The sequence below is a fragment of the Portunus trituberculatus genome, chromosome 32 (assembly GCF_017591435.1).
Source record: "Portunus trituberculatus isolate SZX2019 chromosome 32, ASM1759143v1, whole genome shotgun sequence".
Taxonomy (NCBI): Eukaryota; Metazoa; Arthropoda; class Malacostraca; order Decapoda; family Portunidae; genus Portunus; species Portunus trituberculatus.
The window spans coordinates 12,426,501-12,454,398 of record NC_059286.1 but is presented as its reverse complement, the minus strand read 5'-3'; the positions used below and the strand labels follow the sequence as shown (position 1 = coordinate 12,454,398).

General features: G+C 41.9%; 2 protein-coding genes across 5 annotated transcripts; one reads left to right on the top strand and one right to left on the bottom strand.

Annotated features, from left to right (window-relative positions):
• The first annotated feature begins 110 nt into the window (after positions 1 to 110).
• On the top strand, positions 111 to 27,133 carry LOC123511872 (Fanconi anemia group M protein-like). 3 transcript variants are annotated; one of them, XR_006676971.1, is made up of 28 exons: positions 111 to 373; positions 894 to 1,123; positions 1,607 to 1,774; positions 2,755 to 2,927; positions 3,221 to 3,310; positions 3,765 to 3,911; positions 4,184 to 4,264; positions 4,378 to 4,540; positions 4,703 to 4,857; positions 5,194 to 5,349; positions 5,656 to 5,787; positions 5,968 to 6,031; positions 6,147 to 6,289; positions 6,452 to 6,560; positions 6,749 to 6,885; positions 7,177 to 7,291; positions 7,527 to 7,745; positions 7,942 to 10,934; positions 11,844 to 11,986; positions 12,639 to 12,747; positions 14,778 to 14,882; positions 15,197 to 15,958; positions 16,082 to 16,244; positions 16,465 to 16,668; positions 17,096 to 17,193; positions 17,813 to 17,907; positions 18,062 to 19,082; positions 27,118 to 27,133. XR_006676971.1 is itself a non-coding variant. In XM_045267924.1 (27 exons), exons 1-27 carry the CDS (start codon positions 228 to 230, stop codon positions 18,162 to 18,164), a joined length of 7,203 nt encoding a protein of 2,400 aa, XP_045123859.1. In that variant the 5' UTR covers positions 111 to 227; the 3' UTR covers positions 18,165 to 20,197. The 3 variants fall into 3 exon arrangements, 2 of the variants coding, with proteins under 2 accessions (XP_045123859.1, XP_045123860.1); XM_045267924.1 differs by lacking the exon at positions 27,118 to 27,133 and having other exon boundaries at positions 18,062 to 20,197; XM_045267925.1 differs by lacking the exons at positions 111 to 373; positions 894 to 1,123; positions 1,607 to 1,774; ... (1 more) ...; positions 3,221 to 3,310; positions 27,118 to 27,133 and having other exon boundaries at positions 3,783 to 3,901; positions 18,062 to 20,197.
• On the bottom strand, positions 19,816 to 22,947 carry LOC123511873 (U6 snRNA-associated Sm-like protein LSm4). 2 transcript variants are annotated; one of them, XM_045267926.1, is made up of 4 exons: positions 22,856 to 22,947; positions 21,058 to 21,198; positions 20,693 to 20,873; positions 19,816 to 20,298 (listed from the first exon to the last, which is right to left on the bottom strand). In XM_045267926.1, exons 1-4 carry the CDS (start codon positions 22,856 to 22,858, stop codon positions 20,201 to 20,203), a joined length of 423 nt encoding a protein of 140 aa, XP_045123861.1. In that variant the 5' UTR covers positions 22,859 to 22,947; the 3' UTR covers positions 19,816 to 20,200. The 2 variants fall into 2 exon arrangements, with proteins under 2 accessions (XP_045123861.1, XP_045123862.1); XM_045267927.1 differs by having other exon boundaries at positions 22,726 to 22,863.
• Positions 27,134 to 27,898: the final 765 nt, after the last annotated feature.

Here is a 27,898-nt window from a genome sequence, read left to right as displayed (position 1 = left end):
AACTATTGAAGACTAAAGAAAGACAGAAAAGAACTTAAGAACAATATAGTCAAACAAAAAATAGAAAAAATATAGGCACCGTTACAAAAACAGAATACTTATCTCCCCCCCTCCCTCTCCTCCCCACCTAGAACAAAACAGGAACAGGTATAGAAGAGGGCGGTTCACTACAAACACACACACGTAAACTCTAATGCCTCGCTCCATGGATCTGGTGCGTGGCTCTGATGGATAAGAGGAAGAGAGAAGGCCCACTGTTCTCACATGGCAGGGAAAGGCAAGGCGGGAAGAATGGCGGTGTGGAGGAAGAGGAAGAAGACTTGTTTGGAGATGACGATGAAATATTCTCCATGATTTCTGAGGATAGCATCTGGTGAGGGAGAGAGATTGTAGCTATTTATTTAGTTTTGTTAAGTTGCTCGTGTTTGTGCATCCTAGTAACTGAATTTTTATCCTTCTCTTCCCTTTTCATTTGTACCTCACTACGTTTTATTTTTTCTTCGAGGTGTGGATTAAGGTGATGGTGATGATGGAAGTGGCGGTAGGGAAATGGGAATGAGAAATAGCCATCATGTTTTCTCTTAACATTCAATATTTTCGTCTCTATTTCCGTTTATCCCAGCACAAGTCATTAGTCACTGAAAAGATTGTTACATGATGGGAGGAATTGAGAAATATGGACTTGAAAATTAATAACCTTGTCACTCACTTGAATATTTCTTGGTTATCTTGCCTTGTAAATATATCTATGTATGAGTGGCCAGGCATGCAGCTTCTTTTCTGTATATAAGGGGAAAACTGGCTAAAAGCAACATAAAAAAAAAAAAAGGCTCACTTAGTTGCCAGTCACCGTACAGGTCTGTAAGTGTCACCTCTTACCTTCACCACACCAGGATAGAGGAGACACAGGGACAGCAGGAGCCACAGCCATCAACAAGTTTCCAGGTGGGGAGGCCACCACCACGACCACTGCCTCAGTCCGCACCATTAGAGAGACTGCCACACTTTGACGTGGAGGCGGGCTCAACATGGATCTACCCAGTGAACTACCCGCTGAGGGACTACCAGTACTCCATGGTGGAGAGCGCCCTCTACAGGAACACACTCATCTCGCTGCCCACTGGTGAGGCAATGGCTGCAGGATCTCCTTCATTGCCACTATACTAATTCATTGTTTTGTTACGTCAATTTCATGGTTAAGATATTTAGAATGATTAGATTTGGAAGATAAGTAATCTGTGTGTATGTGTGTGTGTGTAATTATTTTTCATCAGTAGTGTTATTTGTAATGTTGTTAGGTAATGTTTTTTGTGTGTAATTATTTTTTCAGTACCATTCTTGATATTGTTTTATGAAATTTATTCTCAGTGGAAAAAAAATTATAATGTGTTCATATACAGTATATACATGTAGTTTATTATTTACCAACTTCCAGCTAAGCATTGGTATTAGAGATGTCGTGCAGTGTTATGAAATACAATAGTCAGTATTACATTAAATAACAGTTAGATATTTCCTAAAGAACCAGTACCTTTTTTCTTACCACGTGCATGTAAATTATGGTTCATGTTGAAGGGAATTAGTTATGGTAGAGAGTCCCTTGCAGGTTTGGGGAAGACCTTCATAGCAGCCGTGGTGATGTACAACTTCTACCGGTGGTACCCATCATGCAAGGTGGTGTTCATGGCACCCACCAAGCCCCTCGTCTCCCAGCAGATTGAGGCGTGCTTCAACATCATGGGCATCCCACAGGAAGACATATCCCAGATGACTGGTGAGTGGTGTGGGTGTAGGCTGTCAGACACAAGGAAAAGTTTGTGTTGTTTCCTTACATTTATTTGCCTATTGAGTAGTGAAGGTGGTGGACAGTCTCAGGTTGATCCAGGAATACTCGTCCTTGTATTCCTGAGTCAAACTGAGATTTGTCCACTACCTTCACTACTCAATTGTCCTCGTGACTATTTGTTTATGTTACTGAAAATAAACATGTATATTTCTGCTGGTGATAATCTTTTGTTTACTTAAGAAAAATGTTAACTAGACTTCCTTTCTTTTCATGTTTCTTTTTGTTTTTCTTATGAAGGAAAATATAGTGGAGTGGGATAAGAAGTTCTATATAGATGGTTCATAATGTTGATTTATTTGTCTTTCCTCAGTAAACAAATAAGTAATGTGTGAATTAGTATATCTGAACACAAAGGAACATTTATTTCCACTAATGTTGTTTTTGTACACATGAAATGCAAAAGTGAGTTCTTGCTGAATTTTGTACCAGTTAATGATTACATTTTACTTTTTTATTATAATTCAAGTGAAAAAATAGCCACTGTACATATTATAAATGAAATAGTTAAATAAATACAGCCTCTTACTCTGGTTTGGTATGTCTAGCATTACTATTACTGGACACCATAGTAATTAATCTCTCCTCTCCTCTCTTCACCTTGCCTCGCCTCTCCTCTCCTCTCCTCTCCTCTCCTCTCCTCTCTTTTCTCCTCTCCTCTCTTTTCTCCTCTCCTCTCCTCTCCTCTCTCTCCTCTCTCTCTCTCTCTCTCTCTCTCTCTCTCTCTCTCTCCTCTCTCTCCTCTCTCTCTCTCTCTCCTCTCCTCTCCTCTCCTCTCCTCTCCTCTCCTCTCCTCTCTCTCCTCCTCTCTCTCTCTCTCTCTCTCTCTCTCTCTCTCTCTCTCTCTCTCTCTCTCTCTCTCTCTCTCTCTCTCTCTCTCTCTCTCTCTCTCTCTCTCTCTCTCTCCCCAGGCACCCTCAATCCAGAGAAGAGGACAGAGCAGTGGTGTACAAAGCGAGTGTTCTTCCTAACACCCCAAGTGGTGACCAATGACTTGTGCCGAGGAAGCTGCCCGGCTAAGCTCATCAAGTGTCTGGTGCTGGATGAGGCTCACCGGGCACTGGGGAACCATGCCTACTGCCAGGTGGGCTTGTTATAGGAGGAACATGAACCTTTTGTATTACTAGATGGTTTAGTTGTTGCGTGTGGTGGTATGTGTTACTCTCATTGTTGTGTTTTTGTTTCCATTGTTAGTGGTGGAATGTGTTTCTCTCTCTCTCTCTCTCTCTCTCTCTCTCTCTCTCTCTCTCTCTCTCTCTCTCTCTCTCTCTCTCTCTCTCTCTCTCTCTCTCTCTCTCTCTCTCTCTCTAGTCTTAGTAGCAAGGGGTTTAGGGGTCATTTGTGGAGTAATATGCCACTCTTTCACGTTACTTTCAGGTTGTGCGTGAGTTGAAGGAACACGGGCATGATTTCCGCATTCTAGCTCTCTCGGCAACTCCAGGCTCTGATCTGATGGCTGTCAAGCAGGTGAGAAAATTCCATACATTTGTCTCTTGATAGAAGACTCAAAATGGCATTTCATTTCATAATTAATTAGGTCTAGGTGATCTCTAAGGCTGGAGTAACTGGATGGTCTTGACAGTCCCATCTCTGTGTCTGGAATGTTTATGCCAGAATGCTGCAGGTGCTTAGATGGGAAAATTCTGTACATTTGTCTTGATAGTACACTCAAAATAAACAGTTATGTGAAGGTGATCTTTAAGGGTGGAATAACTGGTTGGCCTTGATGGTCCCATCACTGTGTTTAGAATGCTGATGCCAGTGTGTTGCAGGTGCTTAGGTGAGAAAATTCTGTACTTTTGTCTTGATAATACACTCAAATAAACAGGTAGGTGAAGGTGATCCTTAAGGCTGGAGTAATTTTATTTGGCCTTGACTGTCTCATCATTGTGTCTGGAATGCTGACGCCAGAGTGTTGCAGGTGCTGAGTAACCTGTACATATCCCATGTGGAGCTGCGCAGTGAGGACAGTCCAGACATCCAGGCGTACACCTTCCAGCGCAGTGTTCAGAAGATGGTGGTGCCCCTCGGGGAGGAGCTTACCACCCTCAAGAACAGGTACCTCAAGGTGTGTGCTGCTGTGTGCTTCTTGTTGCCTTCAAGCTGCCTGCTGTGTCATGGCATGATCTTTGTGCTTAAGTCAATTGTTGCCAGTGTGTCTCATAGCCAGCACTGTCATAAGAAGGGCTATTTAACTTATGAACTATAGAAGAACAGACTATCTTATTTCTCTTCTTAAATTTTTGTTGATGCTACAAGGCTGGCTGGTAGCAAAAGATTCATTTGGTCATCAGTGCCATTTTATTACTGTTTAAGTTGGAGTTGTTTTCCTGTTTTCAGGTTCTGCGAATGTATGTTACTAGGTTGCTGGATTTAAATGTCTTGCATACCAGAGATGAAACAACACTAACAAAATTCCAGGTATGCTACCTTTGAATTTCTAGTTCTATTATTTTTTATTAATTCATTTTTATATATTGTTTAGCCATTTTTATTTTTGTAATTATAGATCATCATGGGTAACTTTCTTGCAGCTGCTCAAGTCTCGCGAGTGTTTCCGACAGAACATTCCCAGCAACTTGCCGCACAGCAAGCTTGGCGTGGTAGAGGGACTGTTTGCCATGTGCATGACCCTCTACCACTCCTATGAGCTGATGCTGCAGCATGGCACCAGGTCATTCTACAGATTTCTGAAAGGTGTGCCATCCTAATCCTATTGTGGCCTGTTATGCAAGACATACTTTTACTGGTCTCACTTGTGCTCATGAAATTCCAATGATTGACAACAGTTGTTTGTCTGTGAGAGAATTTTGTTTGAAATTTGCTTTTGACAAATAATTCTTCTGTTTTGTTCAACAGAAGCACTGAATGGGGAAAAGGGTAACTACTTTTTACGAGGAGAATTGCGCAACAACAACTTGTTTCAGTCAATAATGAATGATCTTTCAAAAAAGTTTGAAGGTGATTGTGTGATGAGTCCCTCAAAGCAGAACCAGTCAGGACTGTTCTCTGTGGTAAGCTGAATATCCATCATTTGTGAAGCTTTGTGGTGCTCTGCTTCACAAACTTGCTTACTATCAAGCACCAGCAGATTGTGTTAGTGTAGTGCACACACATCTGTAGTATTTGTATACATAACAGTTTTACTTAATATATCTTTGTGTTAACACCTGTCTCATATTTTTTTTATCTTATCTTATTGTATTTTGATTTTAAACAAAAAAGTATTCTATAAATCATATACAAATATTATGACAGACAAGTGCCAAGATAGATGCACATCACTATATTTGTAGTGCAGAGTAGTGGTGAGAGGTGTCTGCCTCAGTAGAGTGCTTTCCTGTCCTCAGATTGGCTCTCCGCAGCCCACCAGTGGTGCTGGGACCTCCAAGGCACCTTTTGTCATTAGTCATCCTAAAATGGCCAAGCTTCAGGAAATTGTTCTTGAACATCACCAAAAGTTTGCCAATGAGGGAAAGTCAACAAGGATCATAATATTTTCACAGGTTAGTGATGCTTGGCTGCAGACTTGTACTGTACACTGCTGTTAATGCTGCCCTGACATACTGTATTTGTATAAAACTTCACTATCCTGACAACACTCAGTCAATTTGTATTACATGCTGTTTTCCAGACGGCTGTTTGAGGTTATCTGTTAAAATGGTAGCTTAGAGACTGAAGTGTTAGTCTGGTGAAGGCAGCCAGAAGGGGATGAATGTCTGCTTCACAGTGTCAGGAGTGTGTAAAATTTGAAGAGCAGCACTTAGGTGTAGCCTCTCCATGGTGATGTGTTACTTGGTGTTTTTTGTCAGTACCGGGAGAGTGTGATGGAGATTACAGAGATGCTGCAGCAACACCACCCAACTGTGAAAGCCATGAGCTTCATCGGCCATGGCACCAATTCCCAGAGCAGGAAGGGCTTGTCACAGAAGAAGCAGCTTGAGGTACAGTATGACTTTACTGTTCATTATTACTACTGCTATCTAGGCTGCCTCCCTTTGTGGAGACCTTAGTGTGGTTGCTTTGCTGAACTTGGAATTCTTGTAACAAATTTTCTGAGCAATAACCAAGATAAAGTTTTCTTGATGTTCTAACGTCCTAATAAAGAACTGACCTTCCAACAGGTTGTGAGCAAATTCCGAGGAGGCGACTACAACACATTAGTTTCCACATGTGTAGGAGAGGAAGGTGAGTGAATTGTGTTGTGCAGAGAGGAAAGCTTCACACAGTATTTTGTTTTGTCAAAGTGTGAGCATGTTTGTTTGTGTGTTTGTTAAGACAGAGAGCACTGTCTTCCCCTCAGGCTTGGACATTGGAGATGTGGACCTGATCGTGTGCTATGATGCCCCCAAGTCTCCCATCAGGCTGGTGCAGCGCATGGGCCGCACAGGCAGACAGCGCGAGGGCCGCATCGTGGTGCTGGTCACCGTGGGTAAGGAGGAGCAGGTGAGTTTTGGTGTCTGGGATGAACTGATCACTTGTGGACTTGTTGGTGAGACTGATTCATTTCTTAATGGTAAGCAGTTAGTTTCAGATTTTTCTTTGCTTTCATGACAAGAATAAGTACTGTTTTATAATGAAAAAAATATGATTTACATTTCATTTCAGAATTACAATGCAAGTCAGCACCAGAAGAAGACAATCAACAATGCCCTAGCAAACACCAGCAAGCTTGCCCGCTACCTCACTCCCAGCAGCCCCCGCATGGTGCCCTCAGGTGAGGCGCGGCTGCAGTGACACTCCCCCTCACTGCTCTGACAACACCACTGTCTCCACTTATCAGCACTGCAGAAGCTTACTTCTTGATAGTTGACATACTACTGAGAAATGGTAACCTTTTACATTTGCATTTTCATTATTGAAGACCAAACAATATTGAAGTTTATTCCTTTTTTTGTGGTTCAGGTCTTTCACCATCCTGCCTCAAGCTGCACATGAAGGTGGACGCCTGGAAGACCAACATTAAGGCTGGCAAAGGTACTCCCAGAGGCCGGGGCTCCATTCTGTCCATGATGTCAAGGACCAGCGCTGCCACCTCCAAGGTGAGGTGCCTTTTGCAGTGCTGTCTAGGTAACACAAATTTGAACACTCTGCATCACTCTCTGCATACTGTATTGATGATGTTGATTTATTGTGGATACATTGAATTGTAACATTGCATCCTGTTGGCCTCCTTTTTACTTTTATGATAGCTTTTAGATAGATGGATAAATTGAAAAGCAGGCCATTTTCAGCCTCTTCTCTAGACACAAGTAAATTTAATGATAAAGCGTGGGAGTGTGGTGGTGCAACAAGTGGTATGAGTGTGTGTTGAGTGTTGTTTTATCCCACAGGCTGGCCAGAGAGCATCCTGGATGTCTCAGGAGGAGTGGCAGTGGTGCAGGAACAACAAGGTGCCTCAGGAGGACATCAGGACACTTCCTCCTCCCTCCCTCATGTGTCTGGATGGTAGGTGCCACCAATCACTTTGTGTCTGGTTAGTGAGTGATTGCTTTGCATTCTTTTACCATGTAGGAGTGTGACGCCTTAGGAAAGTGCTAATCAGTCCTAAGGTAAAACAAAAACTTCTGTACACAATTTAGCATTTCAATGACTCTGGCTTATACCTAGGTAGGGTTTTCACAATAGACCTTCGTTTCTCTTGATTTGGATGCTGTGGTGCATTTTGTCTTTCTTCCCCTAGCTTCCAAGTACACGTTTGACCGCAAGAGGCACATCAACCTGGGCAGCTACCAGCCGTGGCAGACCCTCCCCCAGAAAACTCACCTGGTGGGCCACTCCCCGCTCACCCGCCACCTGGTGGAGGTGACAGAGTTCATAGGTCTGCAGCAGCTTGTTGGTGCTGACGAGGACCCGTATGGCCTGGAGATGGCAGCATTCCTCGACAAGGCTTATGTGGAAGGTGCGGGGATTGTCTTTTGTTGTTACTTTGTCATGCCTTTCCTTCATTCTTTCAAAAAGGTGTTGCTATAATGTATGATACAGTGGAAATTAATATTTTCTTGCACACTTTGTTCTTTTATAGTATATGCTGTACATATATTTGATTTTTACTAAACCCAATAATATTTTCATGTATTATGGTAATTTCTCAACAGATGATGAGGACATTTACCACCTTAGTCCTGACTTCAAAAAATCAAACAACAGACAAGATCAAGAAGACAAAATAGAGAATAAGAGGAAGAGAAAGCAAAATGCTCTTACGAATAAGAGAAAGAAACCAAAGGTTGTGCAGAGTTCTCTCATCACTGACATGTTCAGCAAGATGACTCAGTCCCAGGCAAAGAACAGAGAGGATAATCACTCAAAAGAGGAAGCCACAACGAGGCGAGTGGTGGGGCCAGGCCAGGCTAGTGTTAAGACCAGTGGTGGGACTGCCAGTGTTGTGCAGGTGAGAGATAATGATGGTGATGATGATGATGATGATGTGATATGTCTGATGGATGACAATGATGACTTTCAAAGCACACCAAAGAGTGTAGCTGTGTCTCAGAGTGACAGACATAAATCTCTGGCTAAGATGGAGCCCAGCAGAAATAATATACTTAACAAGAACCACACCAGAAAGATTGAAGATGAAACACCAGGTGACACTAAAGGTCAGTTGTTGTTACCTGTACCAAGTGGAAGTGTTGTGTCCATTGGCCTGCTGAGTCCTCCGCAAAGCAGTGATGATGAAGAGATAGAAGAACCAGACAGTCCATCAGAACCCTTAGAATTCTGCAGTAAATGGGTGACAAGGAACCAGAAGAAAATGTCACCATTGAAACAAAAGATTAATGCTTTGTCTTGTTCTAAGGTTGTGTCGGTGGCTCAGACTGTTGGTGCCAGTAAGCATGCTAATAATGCTGCCAGCAGGTTAATAGATGATAATGATGACAATGAACAACAACTAGACTCTTCATTGTTCAGAATTGTAGAAACTTCCCCAGTTATTGGTAAATCTCAGTGTACCAAAAACAAGGTCATGACAAATATTAGTGACAGTGGAAACCAGTCTCTTATTACTCCTGGAGATGCTGCAAACTTGATGGAACTTGACACATCTCCAATTGTTGGCAGAGGTGGCACTCAGCACTCTGCCTCAACTCCTAAGCTTGTCTCCAAGCGCTTGTTCAAGAAGTTCACTCCTGGACTGTCTGCTGTCGGGGAGTTTTCTCCCATACCCTGGAAGGATAGCAGTGCCTCCCCCAGTGGTGTGGGTCACTCCTCCATGAGGGGAGGTAAGGGCCAGCAAGACACTCCCCAGCAGGCTGCCCCGTGTCGGGACCCCTGCAACAGATTCAGGTCTAAGCTGAGTAGATTTGCCAAGCCTGAAGTACCTGAGTCAGAATCCATTGCTGAGATCACCAATGCTGACAAATCCAAAGCTGTTAATGAAATTCCTGTTGTAGAAGGAAGTAGGAAAACCCTTCCTAAGAAATTATCTTATGATGTAACACACAGGGAAGAGGAAATTGCTCTTGAACCTAATAAACATGAAATTCCAAAAAGTAATCTTAATCAGAAATTTGATGAAGTAAAAGATATTGAATGTTTACAAAATGAATGCAAAAATGATTCCAGCTTTCTTTTCAAAGACCTCAATACAACAAACTTAAAGGAAAATAATGGGAAACAAATACCTGAGGAGAAAGATGAAGAGGACGTGATGTTCATCGGCTGCAGTAACATTTCACACTCAGGAGATTTACCTCAGTCATCTCAGAAATCAAGAAGAGAAAACATCATTCCAGGAAAGATGAACACAACAAACACTGTGCGTGGAGGAAGAAGTGAGCAGGCTTTTCAGGATGCCAAAGTGAAATCCACCAAGGAGGGCAATAAATCTCTTGAAGCTTCTGTCAGCACCTCTCCTGATCTGATGGAGGACTGCTCTCTCTTTGAACACATGGCAGAGTTTGGTGTTGAGCCAGCCACAGCCAAGTCCCCAGCACCAGAAGACCTTAACAATTCAAGCTATGGACTGAGCATAACACAGGTTCTCAACTTCATGAATGACAAATCTGATTGCAGTACACAGCAGGCCTCCACCTCTAATGTATTTCCAAAACCTTCACCGATTCAATCCCAAAAAGTGCAGAGGAATAACAGGCAGTCAGTGAGTCATTTGTCATCAAAGTCTAAGCTGAGTTTGCGTAGGAACAGTCATCACGAAACAGGAGCTAAGAGTGACAGGTGTGAATTTCCTGGCACATCGACCAGTACTCAAGCTCGTGATGGTCCCAGATTGCCTTTCAGTAGAACTCGCCCAAACCTGCCTGGTAAAAGTAATGATGCTACTGAACAGAAGAAACAACAGCAGCATGTCAAGGAAAAGCATGTCTCTTTTTGCACTGAAGAGAATGATGAGTTTGAGGAAATGTCAGAATCTCTCCTTGCAGACGTAGAGCTCAAACTCATGGAAGTACATCGTGGTGTGAATGGTGTGACTTGTGGAAGTGAGGGAAGTAGTAAGAATTCAAGCACTATTCTGTATCCAATGTCTGATAGAAGTGAGGAGCAGGCAGACAGAACACATGAAGGAAGCAAAGACCTCTTCACCACAAGACTCTTTTCAAATGGACCACAAAAGGATGCTAGAGAAAGTAGCAAATTTATGTCCCCAACACAAGCTGAGATAAGAGAAAACAGCAAACTAATGTCTCCAACTCAAGCTGATATAAGAGAATGCAGCAGATTGATGTCTCCAACAGAAGCTAATATAAGAGAAAGTAGTAAACTTATGTCCCCAACACAAGCTAATTTAAGAGAAAGTAGTAAACTCATGTCACCAACCCAAGATGAGACACAGCTTCTTATTACAAGAAAGCGCAAGGCATACCATGTGTTGGGGTCTGACCAGGAAGACTCCATCCTCACCAGTGACTCAGAGAAAGATGTGTCCAAGGCATCAACCACCTCGGGAAGCAGCAGAACCAGCACCGTCAGTACGTGTGTGACGGCTCCAGTGAGGAGGGCCGTGGCGGAGCAGATGAGGAGTCAGTTTGATGATGAAGATGATGACTTTGTGCAAGGTCCCGGCCACCCTCCATCCAAGCAGCAGAAAGTGAATAGTATCCTAAAGAAGAGGAAGAAGAAGAGGAGGGTATGGACTGTTCACTGAGAAGTGTTTGTTGTTGATTTTTGTTGATTTAACCCCTTCAGTACCGTGACGTTTTACCATATTCATTCTGCTTACTATTTGGTGATTTTATACAGCTTCAGAAACTCATGTGTGGGATTAGAATAATGAAGACTCTGGGTATTAGCCTTCTGACTTCATAGACCCTTCCAAATGTCAATAAAATGATCTAATCATACACAAATTTCAAGGTAAAATTGTGTCCCAGTATTGAAGGGGTTAATAGATTGACATTGATTTATTTCAAACTTCAGATAAATTTCACTTAAATACATAAGTGTCTTGGAAAATATTAACTTTCACAAGTGGGTTTTTTTTTTTTTTTTTTTTTTTTTTGTTGTTTTGTTGTTGTTTAATGTTGTTGTTGTTGTTGTTGTTGTTAAGCTCTCATGAATATTTTTGTAGTGTATGACAAGATTAACCTTCACCTTGCTCTCTTTTCTTTCCTGAGTCATTGTGCTGGGAGCTTTGAGAGCAACCTTTCTCACTACCTACGAGTACAAGTGTACAGGGAGCCGTTCAGTTATGAGTTCTATTCTTAAACCTCATTGTTGAATGATGTTTGGTGTAGGTCAGAACCAGCCTGAAGAAGCACCTGGAGCATCACTCGCCTATGCTAATGCTGCACTGTGAAGTCATGATCTAGGATGTAGAAATGTTTGTAGCTGTAAAGTAAAGCATAGGGGACATACAGTAAATATGAAATAATGAAAACAATCAGTAACAAGTAAAGGGAACGTACAGTGACAAGCACAGTGAGCATCATAACCGCTGTGGCAAGAGTTTAAGCATGAGCCGAGAACTCACTGTGATTATGATTCCTTTCCGCTTCAAAGCACAAACAAAAACTTACCAGAATCCGTGTTCTTTCAGAGGCTCGAGTATCTAGATGATGAGGCGGAGATATCAGTGGACGCTGTGGGTGTTTCCAGCGATGAGTCCAGCGAGGATGAGAAAGATTACGACCGCAGCTTTGTGGATGATGGGACGTACCTCACACAGGACAATGCACAAGAGTGAGTGATGATCTACGACTGCCACCCGCCCACTTCCCCCCCCCCCCCCTTTTTTTTTTTAATTATTTATTTATTTTATTTATTTATTTTTTTTTTTACCATGTGGGCTTTTCACGGGAATTTATGGGCTAAAGGGGATACTTTTTGGGTACCCCATTGTACAGTAAACTCCTTCACCTATGATAAAAGTCTTGGTACAGCAGCAGTCAATTATGTGTAGGCTAGTTTTTATTTTTTTACTTTTGAACCTTTAAAATATATATTGTTGAAGTTGAAATTAATCCTGGTTAACTCTGGAACTCTATCTGCTTCTGTATTTTTTTTTTAGCATCCAATGAATTGAAATAATTTAAGAGGGAGATTTCAAGATATTTAACTTTTTTTTTCTTTTTTCTTGCCAATTCTTAGACTTGCGAGGGGACTGGCAACTAAGTAGGCCTTTTTTTTTTTTTTTTTTTTTTTTTTTTCTTTTCTTTTTTTTTTATGTTGTCCTTAGCCAGCTTTTCCCTCTTACATAAAAAGTGCTTAATCTTATTAGCTGAATATCTTAAGGAGGTATTTTGAGGTTCAGGTGACATGAGCCTGAGAGAGAGAGTGGCTTGAGTTGTTATAAAGAACCTCCTGTTGACTGAACTGAACCTCTTTCCTACAGTATGAGGGCCATTTACCTGAGGTCAGTTGTGAGTCCTATGAAGGGCAAGGCTCACCTTGACCTTCCCCAAATCAAGTACGACTACCTCGATGACTCAAACGCCAGTGAGGTGAGCAATGCACCCATAAAAGAACCACTCTAATGCATCACAGTCCTTATTATTTTTCATTTCATTTCTTTTTTCATTGATGTAAGGGGGAAATCAAATATATCTAGTACTACATAAGATTAGAAACACACACACACACACACACACACACACGGCCCGGTAGCTCAGTGGTTACAGCGCACACAAGCCAGATGACCGGGTTCGATTCCCCGGCCGGGTGGAGATATTTGGGTATGTCTCCTTTCACGTGTAGCCCCTGTTCACCTAGCAGTGAGTAGGTACGGGATGTAAATCGAGGAGTTGTGACCTTGTTGTCCCGGTGTGTGGTGTGTGCCTGGTCTCAGACCTATCCCAAGATCGGAAATAATGAGCTCTGAGCTCGTTCCAGGGTAACGTCTGGCTGTCTCACAGAGACACACACACACACACACACACACACACACACACACACACACACACACACACACACACACACACACTGTGCTACTTGAATCCTCGCCTCTCCTCTCCCCTCCCTCACCTGTGTTATATCCTCCCCCAAGATGCTTGCCTCACCTCACTCCTCACTGCCACCCTTTTCTATCATCTCTCTACATCATAAGACTGCTATTATTTTTTCAAACACTCTTTTTTCACTACCTTCATCATCACCACCATACATCACATAACTCACTGACACAATTACAAAAGATTATGTTGAGACAGAAGTATAAATCTGGATCAGACGAGTAATAAATACATACAGTAAAACCTCGCTTGACGAACGTCTCTAAGGATGAACAATTCGGGAGACGACCAAAAAATTTGTCAATATATCGACCCAGGGGACGAACGATATTTCGGGGGACAAACACGGTTAATCGGCTCACAGCAGGCGAACCATTTGTGTGATAGCCAATCCGGCTATCACACAACAACCAAACAAAACATAAGCACAAAAGAAAATAGAAACAGGAACATATGAAAAATAATACATAACATAATCTCCATGCCACCACGATTTTCTCCTCCATTCCATCATGCCATCAGCGTCCAGTCTCTCCAGTAAATAACCTTTTCTTTTTTATTCATTTTATTATCATTTTGATAGCATTTAGGTAAGTAAAACAATTTAGGCTTTTTATAATTATTTCGTTCATGTCATGCATACATTAAAGGTCTATTTTGAATGGGTTTTATGGACAAAAGTATGATTTTTTTTTATCTGGAACGGATTAGTGGTTTCAATACATTCTTATGGGAAAAATTGATTCAGGGGATGAACAAATCAGGTGACGAACAGGATTTAGGAACGAATTATGGTCATGAGCTGATGTTTTACTGTACTTCATTGTATCATTGTCTCACTTCAACACACTGATAATGACTAAGAGAGTGTTCAGTTCAGTAGTAAAACAGCAGATTGTCATGATGCTGCTGATGGCACCTTCCCATCCCTCACCAACCAGTGAATAATATTATCTAGAGAAGTGGGGATCTGATGCATTATCATCTTATCATGCTTCAGGAAGTCACTATTGTATACACAATTATGTGTGAAAATCTCATGACAATTAGATGAACAAAAATAGCAAAACAAAGACTGAATTATAAAAAATCATTAGTAGCCAATATTTCGAGAAGTGTTTTTTTTACAAAAATGTTCACAAAATAGGTATAAACTCTGATTGACTTTTGTTTGGTATCATTTTAAACTGCAACTAAAGTGCAATTTTTAGTTGGAATTAGATTTTTGATAATGTCAATAGAAAACAAAATACATACATGAAAGTGAACTTTTTTTTATATATATAGAAAAATAATAAATGGCTAGCAGTTCAACTCGGAATTTAGTCCCTGTGCCAATCAGAGTCTGACTTATCGCGAAATCCGAGTTATCGGGGTCCAAGTTATTGAGGTTCAACAGTATAACTAAACTGTAATTACCCTCACCTCCCACACACAAACACAAACACAAACTACCACTAAACTAATCTCCTTCACCTTCCTTATACTGAACCCAATTTATTTTGTTGTGTTGTGTGTGTCAGGGTGAGGAGGGCGAGGACAGCTTTGTGGTGGACAACAGCTTTGTGGAGTACGACACGGAATACATTGGGGAGACGATGCTGGCGGAGGACCCCATCATTAACCAGGTGAGGAGCAGGACCGGGCCACACCAGGATCTGTGTTTGTGCTTCTTGCCAGTGTGTGTTTTGTGTTCTTCCTTGATGTTCAACTCTTGAATCCTTTGTGCTTATGTTCTCTCCCATTCTTTGCTTATTAGAATCAGTACAGATGACATAGAAACATAAATGTGTGTGTTTGTTTGTATATTATGTGGGTTGTGTATGTCTGTGTGTGTGTGTGTGTGTGTGTGTGTGTGTGTGTGTGTGTGTGTGTGTGTGTGTGTGTGTCCAACTTCTACCATGAGATTTAAAGGTTCTCACATCACATTACTACTTTGTAGGCTCTTCAGGATCAAGGAAACTCCAAGAAAACCAAAGATGCTGCCACTGGAAATAAAGCAAAAAGAAAAAGAATAATACTGAATGAATCAACAAGTGAAGAAGACACAGAGAATGAGCGTAGTCCTGTGAAGGCTCCGGTGGGGAGGACACAGCCTTTGCATCAAGTCAGTGGGCTGAGTGGAAGGAGTCAAGTCAGGAACACTGCTGTGGCTGGCAACCAGAACACACCAAGCTGCTCTAGAGACAGTCTTAATGACAAAGTAGACTTAGAGATAATCATGGAATCAAAACCATTCAGACCACCTCCAGGCCCCTCCAAGCAGTCTGACAAAGTGCTTCCTGTCACCAGCAGAAGTGAACAAGGATTTATGAGCAGCAGTAGACCTCAAAGCACAAGTTCTCGAGTCAGTAAAAGCAATTATGTTCAGCAAGCAACAAACAAAGGTGGCAGTGCAGTGAGTGGACAGCAGGCAGCTCATGGTGTAGGAAGGAGTGTGGGACACCAAGAGAGGGCTAGTGGTGGTGGTGGGAGTGGGAGTGGGACAAGCAAGGACACCACTGGGAAGGTTATTAGTGAGAGGCCAGAGGTATCGATAATTTCCAGCTTGCTAGCCAGCCCCACATCACCCATGGGTGGCTGCCACTCACTCCTGCCAGTCTCTCCTCAACTCAACGTGTCTGCCGGCAGCTTCTTTGTCTCTGCCGAGCCTTACAATTCAAGCTTCTCCAGCAGCCAGTCTTCAGGGAGCAGCACGCCGCAGGTACTGTGTCTGTTTGTGTCTTGCAGTGTGTTGTGTATTTGGAATGCCCTGATGTGGTTTATGATTTGGAGGAAATTACAACATCTGTCGGGTGTCAGTATAAAGTTGGTGTGTGTGTTGCAGGAAGCTGTGGGTGTTCTGGTTGACTCGAGTGAAGTGAACAGTGGGGGCAATGTGTTGTCACGGCTCAGGCTGCGCTACAAGGCCCACACCGCAGTGGTCCACCTCACCCACGCTCATTATGCTGTCTCCACGCGCATGGCTGTGGCCAGGCTCCCTGCCACAAGTAAGCCACTTGATGTAGCAGTTTTACTAACCATAATTCTATGAAAAGTGACAGCTGTTCATCGTGGCAGCTGTCATTGATTAAAGCTGCCTCAGACTACACATGTGTCATATGCCTGCCTTCTTCCTTCCCTCCCACATCCCCCTCCCTGTCCCTTCTGGGAGATGTGGTGCAAGGTGGAAGGGAACACTGAGACTGAGTGTTTCCCATTGTGTGTCAGTGTTGAGCAGCAGCCAGCACAGGAGTCGCCTGGTGGAGAGAGTGCAGGGCATGCTGGAGCTGTATGAGCGACCCGTCCTCATCGTGGAAGATGAGGCGGACAGGGGCAGCCCGGCACGTCAGGCACGCTCCCGCTACCAGGACACCATCGTGTGTGCCTGCATCCAGGTGACAGCCCTCACAGTGCTCTACTCCAAGGACCAAGGTGAGCCTCCACCCACACTCTTACTGCATCACGACTTAGTGGTTCATGGCAACACTTCTGAGCCTCCAACACTCTTACTCAGTGGTCCATGGCAACACTTCTCACTCTTATTAGTCAGAGTGAGGCAGCAAGGAGTTCACACTGGGACACTTGGTTAGCAGTTCATTCCCACACTTTTCAACTTTATACAAGAACTTTTTGTGCACAGATTTTCAATATTTGTTGTGTTTGTTTTAGACATTCACATTGATTTGAATATATTGATTGACTTGTTTGATATTAGTTTGTTTATTCTCATTTGCTTTAGTTAGACCTTGATTGTTTAAGTAAACATTTACTTTGGGATGATCATGTTTGTTTCATATTTGATATTTCTATGTTATCTAAATTGTGAGCTTTCATGTTTTTGTACCTCTTTTTGTTGCAGAAGAAACATCTCATTTGTTGTGGCAGTTACTTCTACAGGAGAAAACTAGAGGGTTTAAGATATCAGTTGTACCTACTATGACCAAAAAAAGGCAACAGGTGTGTGGCAATATTTGTTAACATATTTGTGTGTCACTGACTGAGTGTAGTTCAGCATGTTGTTGGTTGAGAGATCACGTACTCATTATGGTTATTTCAACACTTGTATTTTACCTGGATGTCACTGTTGGGTTAGGAAGTGGAAGAATTGTACAGGTTGACCCTCCCAAATCCGGCAACTCCCAGACCTGAGGCTTGCTGGATTACAGAAAATTTTGGACGACTGGTGGTCCTTAAGTAAGCTCCCTAAGACACCTGTATAATTTTAGTTATTCTGTATTATAACTGTAACATTGTTTTGATATATATTAGCTGTACAAGTAAATATACATACAGAAGGATACAGAAAACACATGCACCAACGCGTCGTAGCGGCGTTTAGGCAAACTTTCATTATTCCAGGAATTTAAAATTATTCCCACAAATTAAAATTATGCCGGATTATGGAATTCTGGATTTGGGAGGTCCAACCTATACTTTCTTTTTTAATTGCTCTCCTTAGTCTGGAGATACAAGTAGGTTCCAGTAATCACTTCACATTGCATGTTTGGCATGGACACGCCACAATAAGTGTGGCAGCGTTGAATGATTGTTTGAGTCTAGTATGTGTCTGTTGCAGATGGCAAAGTTCTACCTCACTCTGCCAAACATTGGTTACCCCACCGCTCTGACCCTGGCCCAGAGGTTCTCCACAGTCAGGGAGTTCATCAACAGGTAACACTGCCCACTGTCTGTTTGGGAACATTTGATGAATGCACATATGCACTAAAACATTGCTAACTCCATATATCTACTCATTTTAAAGAAATATCTTGTGAAATTCAGAAGGTCTTCCTGTGTAGAAAGTAATTTTTTCCTGTATTTTCAGTTCAGCAGAGTGTATACAGGAGAAGGGCAGGATGTCCCTGGAGCGTGCCATGGCCGTGAAGCAGCAGCTCACCAGGCGGTTCAGGGAGGACATGCTGCCCTGACCTGTGCCTCCCACACTGTTGTGACAGGTGAGGAGCAGCTGGTGGTCATACAGGTTCATATCAGCTGCTTGTGGCTGTCAAGGCACACCACGTTTCTCTTATTACTGTCATAAGGTGCATTTCAGGATGACACCAGTGGAGTGTTTTGTGCTAGAATTTCAACACTTACAATTCTGAAGTTTTTATTACATTAAGTTTTTTAGGGGGAGTGTGTCAGCTGTGGGTGGTGCAGCATGCAAAGAACCTGTGCTTTGTGGTGGTGATCTGGTAATGTGAGTGGTTAAGAATTTTATTTATCTTAAACAACTTCCATGAACTTAAGCAGTATTCAGATGGAGGTGACTTGCTCTGTGCAATATACTTTTATTTCTATATATATTTATTATTTTTTTATTGGAATAAGTTTGCTGGTAGTGGCCAAGTCTTGACTGGCTAACGAAAATTAATAAATAAGCCACAGTATCATAATGAGGCAGTCACTGATAAGGAGAAAAGGAAGCTGCTAATCCTTCAGTGTGGGTAATGTTAATAATGCATTGTTGATACTTGAATGAAATAAACACCAAAGGAAGCATTTATGAATCTACCAGTAACTAAGACAAGGAGGACAGAGTGTGGCCTTCCTTCACAGACTACTGAAGGAACAAGTGTGTGTCCCAATACTCAGTCTTGGCAATGCTGTGATTTAGTTCAGGTTTCTGTATATGGCACTGCCCCACTCAGTGAAGACAGATGCCTCAGAATAATTGGCGAGACATTCAATTTGACTGAGTTCAGTTGTGGTTCAGGAAGCATCATTACAAGCAGAATTTACTGAACTGCTGCTGGCATGGTGTGTGTGTGTGTGTGTGTGTGTGTGTGTGTGTGTGTGTGTGTGTGTGTGTGTGTGTGTGTGTGTGTGTGTGTGTGTGTGTGTGTGTGCCCTTGCTGTGGTGCTGTGTCTGTGCCTTATGTATGTATGTCACTGAAAGGATCCCATGGATACACTACATTATTTGTAAACCACTCAACATATTAACATTAAGCAACTTGTCTGTGATATTAAGATATTTTTTTACATTCTTCTACATTTGGTTTCCTTAAATATTTGTATGTAGTAATTGTGTAGTAGTTGTTAAGTCTGTGGCAGTAACTTAAGGAACTCTGAGGGTGAGAAGTGGTCTTGTGGTGAGTGTTACATAGATTGGAGCAGTATGAGCCGGATCCATTACTGGGGTCTGTCATGGCTACTGAGTCTTATTATTACCTTCTCAGAGCAGGTGATGTTTGTCATTTCCTTCTTCATAGGAGCTCCATTGGCTAGATTTGCCTCTTGATGTCTTTCAGGCCTCCTTCCTGACTTCCTCCTTCATGTTTGGTGTGCTCAGAGATAGTGATAAAACCTGCTGAGCTCAGTCAGTGAAACATTTGTACTTTGTGCATATTTGTGTCATCTTAGGAGTTGATGACTGTAAGCTATAGTGATGGAAGATCTGTTCTATTTATTGTGAAGTCTTCAAAACAATTGTGATAAGGGTTAAGATGAGGGCAAGTAATGGTATCTTTAGGGTTTGAGTCTCTTCCAAAGCAGTGTTACTCTCAAGCTCAAGTGTTGTCATATTCTGTTTCATAGACCACATTTTTTTTATATCATATGGAATAAAACAAAAAATTGCATCCCCACATTTACTTATAAACTTTGATATTAAGTGTACATAACACTGATTATCTGGTATTTATAGATACTTCACCAAAAATTGAAAAACATATCAGATCAAAAGAAATAGAAAATTTGGTTATGTCTGCTAATGGCTTTAGAGTTAGCAAAGGTGCATCTCTTCATAGTGATAAGACTGAGGGTAATTTTGCTATGTATAACAACCAAACATTGATGTTAACAGTGCTACAAAGATTTTCTTTGTACTTCATGTATTTCATACTGAAACGAGTCCTGTGGTGGCAAAGGAGGTTGCCGGTGAAGGCAGCACCACCAGGTGAACCACACACCCTAGGCTGTAAATTCTTGTAACAAAATAAATAATATATTTATCTAATAGCTACTTGAATCCTTCCTTTTTCTTGATGCCACCTCGCCCCGGCCCTCCGCGGCCGCCACCACCCGGTGGCCCGCCACGCCCACGCCCTCCAAAGCCACCTGGTGGAAGAAATGACCATTGTGAGGCAATGTCAAGCAGGAAGTGAGACTCAGGGAAGACTGGGCTGGTGAGGGCAGGTAAAGAGATCAAGAAGCAGTACATCAAGAGTGGTGGAAGGAGACCAGTGGGAAGAGATGAGAAAACATGGAGGAAGTGCATCCAACAGGATATGGACCTGCTGGGAGTGAGTGAGGAGCTGGTGCAGGGCAGACGGAGTGGAGGAAAGTCAGCACACGTCCAACACCACAGCGTGATGGGATAAAGAGACGGAAAACAAAACAACTGAAGTGACAGATTATGCAACTGACTTGTAGTTTCTCCAAATGAATGGTGACAAATTGGCTTGAGAGACCTTAAAGAATGTCATCACAACAATCAGCACTACAAACTCACCTCTCCCAGGGCCACCACGGCCTCGGCCTGGACCACCGCGGCCTCTGCTCTCCCCTCGGCCACGGCCCCGCGCCACCACCTCCTCCTTCACCAGGTCAATCACCTCATCTGGCAGCCGCAGGTATTTGATGGTGGAGCCGCGGATGTAACACTCCGGCATCCTCCAGAACTTGTCACCATCCTGCACAGGACCAGAGGTGTGTGTGTGTGTGGAGAGAAAGAGAGAGAATTTCCACTTTGGAGAAATGTAAACTAGCTTTTTACAACAGCATTCATTGTATTACTTTGCCAGACCACCACCCCATCCCTCCCACTCCATCCCATGCTGCTCTCTACAGCCTGAGGGAGACATGGCACACACTGACCCTTGAGGTGCAGATGACGTCTTTGAGGTTGATGTTCATCCAGTTGTCGCAGGAGACCAGGTTGCCATTGTACGTCTCCCCATTCTTGAGCTCCACCAGCATGGGGTGGTTCTGCGCCGTCTTGAGCAGTGACAGGGGCAGCTGGCCACACACACCCACAACACAAAGTAACAGTGAGCACCTTCACCTTCACATACATTATTACATTATATTGGTCAAACATGTGTACTGTATAATCACTACAAAGAAGAAGAAAGAAGGAAATGAGCAAGAATAAAGAGAAAAAAAAAAAAAAATATGAAGAGGAAGGGGAAAAGAAAAAAATTAGAAGAGAAAAACAAGAAAAGAGGAAGAAGAAAAGAAAAAGGATAAAGAAGAACAGACAGGATAAGGTAAGAAAAAAAAGGAGGAAGAGAGAGAAAAGAAGAGGAAAATGAAAAAACCAGGATGAAAATATAAAGAAAAGAAAACAGGAGGGCATGGATGTAGAAGAAAAGAAAAACAAAAACAAAAGGAAGAAAAGAAAAAAGTTAGACACACCAAGAGCCATTATGTCAAGTTCACAAATCTAGTCACATTTCTACAGGAATTAACAGATAAACCTCCCGCCCCTGCCACACAGCACACGCAGCCACCTCTGACTCGCTACCAGGCCAGAATAATCAACAAAAGGAACACTATAAGGCCTGAAAGTAGCAGTGGACCAACATAGCAATGATAAAGGCCCACTAAAGTCAAGTAAGTATTATATATGAATAGTGAGGGAAAAATATTACCAGCTTTTAAATTTCCACATGAGTTGTCCTCTTAACTTATTCAAATCCTTGTCTTTATCTCACCCAAGGAAAAAAAATAAAGATGTAAAAGAAAAAGGATTAGAAGGAAGATAAAAGGAGGAAAAAGGAAAAAAAGACAAAAGAGGAAGATGAAAAATAACGAAACAAAAGGAGAGGATTAGAAGGAAAAAAGGCGAAGAAGAGGAAGAAAAGAAAAAAGGGAAAGAGAGGCAAGAGAAGAAGAAAATGAAAAAAAAAAGATAGACATGGAGGGAGATGAGGAAGAAAATAACGAATTCAAATCCTTGCCATGATCTAACCCAGCCACTCAATTCCCAGCACATTATTAGAGAGTTACAATGAAATATACTCAATAGTTTTCCACATGAAGGTTTGAAAAAAAGGTAAATTTGTAGTTTCAAGCAATATACCCTATCTTATATTTTTTCCTTGGGGACCTCCAGGAAAGTGGGGTTATAGGGTGGGAAAACTTAACCTAACCTAAATTCTGTCCTGAAGTTATTATTAATTTCCGATAGGGTAAAATGTGGTTAGAAATACTCGCAGAAGTGTGAATGTGTATAGTTACGTGTGGTGTCTTGGTTGAAACTGCAATAATACCAAAGTATTATATGTTGAAAGAAAGCAATATGTTATGAATGAGAAATGAGAGGAAAAAAATATCTGGAAAATCAAGAGGAAGGGAGAGGAAAATAAAATTAGACTAGAGGAAAAGGAAGAAGAGGAGGAATTAGGAAGGTGAAAGATCTAGGTTGAAAAATAAAGGGTTGAAGGAACAGGCGTAGGAGACAAAGTAATAGGTTTTAAATGAAAGGGAAAAACAATCTTAAGTGAAGGTTTGTGAGTCGACCACTACACCAAAACACATTACCTCACCACCACACCGCCACTCCTCTGTCACCTCCACGCCACACACGCCTCACACCCCCTGGTCTCCCCGTAGCCTCACACTGACTCACACTTCCCAGTTAAATGAGAAAAATCGCCGCCTTCACACTCACCATGTTTGCTTCTCTGCCGCCTTGTGTGGATGTAAACAAATGAGACAGCCAGGCGCCATCTTGAAGCCATTATACCGCCTTACTGGTACTCCCATTAAGCCATTTATAAACCTTAAGGTAAGTTTTAATATTTTCATGACTTTTTATATAGAAAATGATCTATTTTGTTGATTTGAATGGGTATTGAATCTTTCTAACTGTTTGATTGAATGCTACGGGTGATTTATGAGATGCCAGTGATTGAAGCTTTTTTATTGCCATATTTGTACGCTTTAACTTTATTTTGGCAGCAATCAGAAGTAGTTGGTGGTGAATTTGATTCAATTATGGTGAAAATTTGATAGCAGTACAAATGTAATGATAATGGTTATGGTTTTGAGGCTTAGACAAAAAATAAACACACGGTTTTTGGAGTGGTGTTCTATTCTATTTAATCTATGGCGAAACGTTTGGCGTTGGATCCTGGTTGTGGTTCTGGTTGGTGTCGGAAGTAATGCCTTTTGGAACGGCACTTCCTGAAAGTTTACGATATTACAACATTGTCAACTGAATAAAGTGAACAAATTAATATGATCATGAACAAATGTATAAAGAACAATGGTTTTCAGGCTCTTAAAATATATATTCACATTTTTATTTTCATTTGTATGTATTTAGGACAACTATGTATATATAATTTTGTATGAGTCCCTGTAGAGCACCATTTACTGGTGGAATAGAACCTAGAAAACAAAACAAAACAATAAACAATAAACAAACATAAAAAAAAAATGATGTGCATGAGTAATGTGAAATGTAACAAAATATGATAAAAACAATAAGATGAATTATACAAAAATTATTACCCTGAGAAAATTAAGAAAATATAAGAAAAAACAATTGTAATAAAAAAAAAATAGATAGGCTCGTGGTGGAACAGAAGTAAACAATGGCTGGTGAGCACATGACGCTTCTCAATTCCCACGTGGTACAGTGACAGTGTCGTTATAGTGAAGTGTAAAGGGACGGTACAGTGTGATGTTGTGACGGTACATTGCAGTTCGTAAACGGTACATTATTCTGACAACGTTACGATGTGCTTTAGTGATGCAAGTGACGGTACAGTGATGATAGTGCGATGTAATAATGGTACTGGTGATGTAGCGTGACTGATGGCCGTGCTTAGTGACGGTACAGTGTGATGCGTGGAGTGACGGTACCATGCTTTCCTCCCGTTCACCGTCACTGTGTGCTTGTGTTGTGACGAGAAGAGAATGTGGAGACGAGAGAAGGAGGAGGAGGAAAAGGAGGAAGACAGGAAGATGAGGGAGAGGAAGGAAACAGGACGATGGTGAGGAAGAGGAAGAGAAAGGAGACGAGAGGAGAGCTAGGGGGGGTGGTGCTGGTAAGGTGAGTTGAAATGTTACTGTTGTTTTGTTATTGTTTGTAATTTGTTATCCTGTGTGTGTTGTTTAAGCAAGGGTAAGTGCTGGCTCTCTCCCTATTCTTGTTCAGGTGTGCTTTTAGAGGACAGAATGAATATCGATATGTTCCGTGTCTCAACTCTTTCAATACTGGGACATATATTTACGTTGAGATTTGTGTACGATTAGACCATTTTATTGACATTAGGAAGGATCTATTGAGGTCAGAAAATTAATGGCCACACACCACAACACCATCACTGACACTATCAATCCAACCAGGACATTGAAACCCGCCAACGGAGGTACCCCAAAAAGTACCTCCTTTAGCCCAGAGAGCCGCCGTGGTACAGTGCGTGCTTTGGGGTCCGCGGGGTCTCCAAGCGCACGGGTTCGAATCCTGTCCACGGTGTAGGTTGGGCTTCCTCACTCAGGGCAACGGTTTCCTAGCGGGTGGGCTTTGAGATAGGAGGTACCCCAAAAAGTACCCCCTTTAGCCCAGAAATTCACGTGAAAAGCCCACATGGTATAACTAAAAAAAAAAAAAAAAAAAAAAACTAGCTAATGTAAACAATTCCTCTGCCACCCATTCCCTATCATCAGCCATTATCTGCCTTATCGCTCACTATTATAGGCTTGTCTTGCCTCAACATGCAGGCGCGTCACTAAGCTATCATGTCCAGCGTTGAGAGACAGCCGCCATGGCCAGGTTTAAGTTTGGTGAAAGTTTGTATGTGAGGCAGAGGAGGGGGATCCACCCGACAACAGACCCCGCCGCCATCTTGGATTCTTCATTTATCAGCCTTTCATGCCTTATCTCTCATTATTATACGCCTGTATTGCCACAACATGCAGCTGCGCTACTAAGCTTTCATATCAGCCACTGAGGTACACCCGCCATGGCCAGGTTTAGGTTTGGTGAAGGTTTAAGTGAGGTACAAGGGGGGGTTGACCCCTCCACAACCCAGCCGCCATCTTGGATATTCCTGCCCCAGCCCGCCCAGAATCCAGGATTATTTGATTTAGTTCCAGGACAGTTTATCTGGGCTCAGTAGTAAGATTTTATGCTTTCTACAGTAGAGATGTACCGATGCATCGGTATCGGTATCGGAATCGGCGGTATCGGCCCATTTTTTGTGTATCGGTATCGGCTTATTTTATGCCGATACTTCCGATACCTAAAAGGAATTTACTACTTCGTGATATATTCGATAGGTATAAGATATTGATGATACCAAATTAATATAATACGGCGTATTAAGTTTCCGTGGTGATTACCGTATGTCATAGAATACTGTTTTCTGTGGTAATAAGCCACAACCTCTAAATTGGACATGTATGAAACGCGTATAGGCTGAACTCCGGCATCCTGTCACACGGTCGGTCATGAGTCACCACGCATTCTCACTGTCTCTCAGTCAGACGCTGCTCCTCCACCCACACAAAGTTCACACAGGTGAAAAGCTTTTTTTTTTAACTATAATCTAAGAATGTCAAACTTCAGATATTGAGAATCCAACAAAATGATTTGGTGTATATATATATATATATATATATATATATATATATATATATATATATATATATATATATATATATATATATATATATATATATATAGTTAGGCATTTTGCATTATTGTAAATAACAGCATATTCTTATTTGATTTATAATTAACAGTGGTAGTGTTAGCCTTTTCCAAGATATCATATATACTGGAATAGGTGGAAGCTCGAAATATATATGTATATTAATTTTAATGCAAGGTTAATTTTTGAGTTACTTGTGTTAACCTAAGGATGTAAAAATTCCATAACTAAGAAAGTAACGATTCTGTTTTGTAATCATGTGCATTGTGTATAATTCTGGTGTCCAGTGCAGTAATCATTATAAGTAGTGGTATCGGTATCGGTGGTATCAGTATCGGTAGTAGTATCGGTATCGGCCCAATTAGGTGGTATCGGTATCGGTATCGGAATCGGCCAAAATATCGGTATCAGTACATCTCTATTCTACAGGTATTTCGTTGTGTTTGAAGTGTTTTCCATGCGTGTGTGGGGCGCTGCATGTTGTTGTTGGTGCTCTTTTTGTGTTAAATACGGTTGTTTTTTGGCGCCAAATTTTCTAGACCGTCCAGGGAAATTTTTTGTTTGAGCTTGTATCAAGTTCTTGTTGTTTTAAAAAAATAGTTGATGTGTTCTAAAGTGTTTCGCCTTCCCGGTCAGTGGAATTAGCGGAGAGGAGAATTGTTTTCTAACGGTGGTAAGTTTCCAATAATGTTTTGTTGATTTGGTCCTGTGAATGATTTAGCTTTAGTTTTAACTCACTCTAAAGTGTTTGAAAAGACTGTTCATATCTTGTAAAGTGTGTTTCATGCCTGTGATGAAAGAATGGGTGGATGTTTATTTATTTTTTTTATTGAGGGATCAGAGTTACAACATTTTGTTTATAGTTCTTTTGAAAAATCTTTCATATTATTCGGGTTTGGAATTTCTTTATATTTTTGGTGTTAGTGAAAGTCAGAATCTGTAAAACATTTGGACTTGGCAGCGTTTTTTCGAAAGATCATTTTCAAAATTATTTACTTAACATATAATTATAAGCTCGCCAGGCCGGGCCGGCCCTGGCCAGGTTCATGACGTCATCAGCACGCCAGCCCCGCCGGGCCAGGCCGTGACGTCACGATGGCGGGAGCCTCCCAGCTGCCTTCCCTTCCCATCCCTTCCCGGCTTTCTTCGTCCATTATGTTGCATGACTTACTGTGTGTGTGTGTGTGTGTGTGTGTGTGTGTGTGTGTGTGTGTGTGTGTGTGTGTGTGTTTGTGTGAGTTGAGTTAGCTTGTTTTTCATAAGAAATGAGGTGTGTGTGTGTGTGTGTGTGTGTGTGTGTGTGTGTGTGTGTGTGTGTGTGTGTGTTAAATATAGAAGCTAGAAGACCCCTTCTCTTCTGAAATGTAAACAAGGGTATACAGTAAACATCTTTAATTAATCTTACATACTACTACGTATACTTTTGTGATGCAAGAGGGGAAGCCTGCCAAGGGCAACAAAAATAGTAAAAGAAGGCCCACTTGATTACTACTACTACTACTACTACTACTACTACTACTACTACTACTACTACTACTACTACTACTACTACTACCGCCGCCGCCGCCGCCGCCGCCATCTTTTCCTCTGTGCTTGAGCAGCAGCAGCAGCAGCTGCTTTTCTAATTTTTTTCTTTGGTGGTGGTGGTGGTGGTGCAGAGGGCAGCGTAAGGGGTGTTATTACTGAAGACACGGATGTAAACAAGTGCTTTGAGATGCTTGTGTTAATGGGGTGTCTTATCAGCTGGTCCTGGGTCGCCTACACTGCCCACGCATAAACAAACTCGCTGATTACCACAACTCTTCTTCCTCTTCCTCTTGTTACTGTTGTTGTTGTTGTTGTTGTTGTTGTTGTTGTATTTCTTCCTCCTGTTTCTTCTTGTTGTTGTTGTTGTTTTTGTTTTTGTTCTTGTTCTTGTTCTTGTTCTTAATGTTGTTGTTGTTGTTGCTCCTCCTCCTCCTCCTCCTCCTCCTCCTCCTCCTCCTCCTCCTCCTCCTCCTCCTCCTCCTCCTCCTCCTCCTCCTCCTCCTCCTCCTCCTCCTCCTCAATCT

Bases quoted from the DNA above. Each gene is read 5' to 3' on its own strand.
- LOC123511872 (XM_045267924.1), top strand. From the start codon at position 228: ATGGATAAGAGGAAGAGAGAAGGCCCACTGTTCTCACATGGCAGGGAA. The intron at 1,775-2,754 runs GTGAGTGGTGTG...CTCTCTCCCCAG, and splicing joins AGACATATCCCAGATGACTG to GCACCCTCAATCCAGAGAAG. The intron at 4,858-5,193 runs GTAAGCTGAATA...TCCTGTCCTCAG, and splicing joins AGTCAGGACTGTTCTCTGTG to ATTGGCTCTCCGCAGCCCAC.
- LOC123511873 (XM_045267926.1), bottom strand. The intron at 20,874-21,057 runs GTCAGTGTGTGC...GGTCCTGTGCAG, and splicing joins ACGTCATCTGCACCTCAAGG to GATGGTGACAAGTTCTGGAG. The intron at 20,299-20,692 runs GTGAGTTTGTAG...TTCTTCCACCAG, and splicing joins CCGTGGTGGCCCTGGGAGAG to GTGGCTTTGGAGGGCGTGGG.